Below are 3,183 nucleotides of genomic sequence, written 5' to 3'. Positions count from 1 at the left end.
AGAGGTGTTAAAGGCAGCAGTCTTATTACGCAGTGCTCTGTAAGCTTTCACTGCCCTTGGCTGGGCCCATAAAGAATTCTGTGCAATCTGTGAGCATATTGCGGCGATTGTGTTATTTGTACAAATACTCTGACTCGGTGACTATGTAGCGCTCTTTATGAGCTTAGCTTTTTCGTCTTATCTTAGCACATATAGTGGAGCACTTGCAAAGGTGGTAAATTTTTAAAATAAATCTTCAGGCAGTAATGTATGCTGAATGCTTAGGAGAAATGTGAAAATAAAGAAAATACAGCTAAGGTAAGAAAATGGTGAATGGTTACGGTCTAGAGAAGTATGAAAGAGTAACAGGTGGCATTCATGTAGGTGCTTTCAGCCTGCGGATCGTGCTTCGGCTCACTCAGAATAACCTTGTGGGCAGAAAACGGGATCAGCCCAGATAAATAACAGTGGAGCAGGTCTCTATTGCAGTGCATTCAATGGCTTCACACACTCTGGAGTCTTGAGTTATCACTGGTGGGAACATCCAGCATCTACGTCAGCAAATCACACGACCGCAGCAAAGCCAGTAATGAGTAGCAGTGCCAGAGGTGAAGTGAGTAGATAAGTGTTTCCCATGGACAGCGACAGCATCCACCTAATTAATCACGTGTTGAATCTGCGTCATTGAGGAATCCATTAATTTTTGTTCGGTAGTGCAAACTTGCATTGCGTAGATGGTAAGCCATCCTCAGAAGCACAGTAACTTTGATCACTGACCGTGATGTTGACTGATCAAGGCACATCATTGCTGCACTTTTTAAAAGTCATAACAAAAATTCTTCACAAACAATTTCGACAAAACCCACCTCAGAATTACTGTTGACACTAATGCGATTCATATTGAAGCAATTTAGCCACCCAGTAATAATGACGACCCATTTTTGTGATGACACTGATGACTTTATTGATCATTGCCAGTCATTCGAATACAGCATCATTGTCATCACATTGTCGTCCAGCCATTGTGGCACTGTCTGCCAGGCTAGCAACTGCCCTAACCAACCCCACCACTACCTTGTGTATTGCGTTGGCCATGAAAGTGCTCACAGTATAGTAACCTCACGAAATCACTGTTTGCCATTGCAGGGCACCCCACAATTAGGCCATCTAATCCGTCCATCAAGGAAGAGCTGGCAACCCATGCTCTGGTGTTCATGCTGGCTGGACTGACGACTCGATGGAAGCAGGCTGTTGCTTACCACTTTACTTGTAAGGGCGTCATCTGTTTCATACAGTGTTTTTATTATGTGCTTGCTCTTGGTGCATTGGTTTAAAGCAATATCTAAGCATAAGTGGCATGAAAGCTAGAAAATGTCAGCATTACTGCTGTGAAATAATGATTACATAATAACATTAAGTTATAGGATTGCATTTGGGTTTAACATTTCCTTGTTTTTTGTGTTTTATGAATATGCCACTTATATTTGGTGCCCTATTAACCTTTTCTGCCTTTGTTTCTTTAACAGCTTCTTCTTTTGATGCTTAGCAAGTAAAAGAGTGCATTTTTGATGTCATCAAGAGAGCTGAAGCTGCAGGCATCACAGTTAATGCAGTGGTCACTGATATGGGCCCAGGAAACACAGCAATTTGGAGGCTTTGTGGCATTTGCGCTTCAAAATATGGCAAGCCCCAGACGTCATGTCTCCACCCCTGTGGCAGTGGGCGACTGCTGCATTTTATAGCGGATTCACCTCACCTACTCAAAAATTTGAGAGGTCATCTGGTCAGGGGCCAGGAAATCATCCTTGACAAAGTGACAGTTGCCAGGCACAAACTACCCAGCAACAAGGTCAGTCTGCAAAATACATGATAGATCTTTACCTGACGCACCACACTGCAAGGGATTGTCAATGCTTCAGACTACTCTCCAGATGTCTTCAGAGCTATAAAATTTCATGTTTAGAGATGCCACAAAAATCAAACAAATGGGACTACAGTAACTTGTTTTTGTTTTTGCAGGTCTCTCTTGAACATGTACGACAGGCTTGCGCTATAGACGAGACACACAAACTGAAGCTAATGCCACATCTAAAGACCCGTGACCTGGACCCAAATCATTATGAAAAGATGAATGTCGCCTCGGCACATTCACTCTTGCATCATAGCACAGCTGCAGCCTTGCGGTACCTGGTTGGCAAAACCCTGCTGCCAAACACAGCTCTGACAACCGCATTTTTTATTGACCAAGTATTCTTTTGGTTCACGATAATGACGTCGCGGACAAGAAAGACAGCATTAAGTGATCTTTGCCCCCAAAAAGCAGATGATGCCAAGCAGTTTCTGCAAGACTTCGTTGCTTTATTCACAGGGCTCATGATAGTCGACAAGACTGGCAAAGGAGCCTGGAAACCTGTGCAGACTGGCGCTGTTTTGTCAACTGTTGCTGCTTTAGCTTTGCGAGAGTGCTACATTACGAAGCAAGGTTTCAAGTTTTTGATGCTTAGTTGATTGAGCCAAGATGCCCTTGAAAATTTGTTTAGCTCAATCAGGTTTAAAACACCTGTGCCCCGTGCCAGGGAGTTTAAATCTACATTTAGAGTGATTGTGTTGGCTCAGTTTTCGCAACCTAGTCGGAGCGGCTCATATCGCATTGATGACTCGCAGGATCTTGTGCTTTTTTTTGAGAGATAGGGATATGAATGTTGACGTTAAAGAAAATGCTGATGAAGTTGTTGATGTCGATGATGGCATCTTTGAGCTTTGTCAAGAGGAGCAAGACAGCTTAGAATATTTCTCTGGCTATATTGCATATGCTGTAATACATAAGCATAAGCTGTGCCGAACTTGCCATTTGAGCATTGTTGATGGAAGTAGGGAAGTCCCAGAGCTGTTAGCTTTGAAATGCTATGCCCAGCATGGCCGAAATCCTCTGAAAGTGCCATCACAGCCACTTGACAGGCTCATGCAAGCTTGTGAGAATTTGTTTCGTGCCAATGAAAGTAGTCTTCTCAACTCGAAGTGCAGTGTCAAAATCCTAAAGCAAACTATTTTAGGGAAAGCTGACCTTTACCAAGAATTCCCTACATGCCACGATGTTGTGGAAAAGGCTTTGTCTCATTTCTTTCTTTGCCGACTCAGGTTTGCTTTAAAACAGAGGAATGTGCAACTTTTGTCCATGTTGCGACAGTCTGGAAAATGTGGCTC

At 43.2% G+C, this 3,183-nt stretch overlaps 1 protein-coding gene across 1 annotated transcript; it reads left to right on the top strand.

Moving 5' to 3' along the window:
- The first annotated feature begins 1,537 nt into the window (after nucleotides 1–1,537).
- Nucleotides 1,538–2,487, top strand: LOC142574663 (uncharacterized). The gene is made up of 2 exons (XM_075683700.1): nucleotides 1,538–1,828; nucleotides 1,999–2,487. The coding sequence occupies exons 1-2, from the start codon at nucleotides 1,604–1,606 to the stop codon at nucleotides 2,485–2,487; spliced, it is 714 nt and encodes a 237-aa protein (XP_075539815.1). The 5' UTR covers nucleotides 1,538–1,603.
- The last annotated feature ends 696 nt before the right edge of the window (nucleotides 2,488–3,183 follow it).

The sequence above is a fragment of the Dermacentor variabilis genome, chromosome 3 (assembly GCF_050947875.1).
Source record: "Dermacentor variabilis isolate Ectoservices chromosome 3, ASM5094787v1, whole genome shotgun sequence".
In the NCBI taxonomy this organism is placed as follows: Eukaryota; Metazoa; Arthropoda; class Arachnida; order Ixodida; family Ixodidae; genus Dermacentor; species Dermacentor variabilis.
The sequence above is the reverse complement of the archived record's forward strand: the minus strand, read 5'-3'. Positions and strand labels throughout refer to the sequence as shown.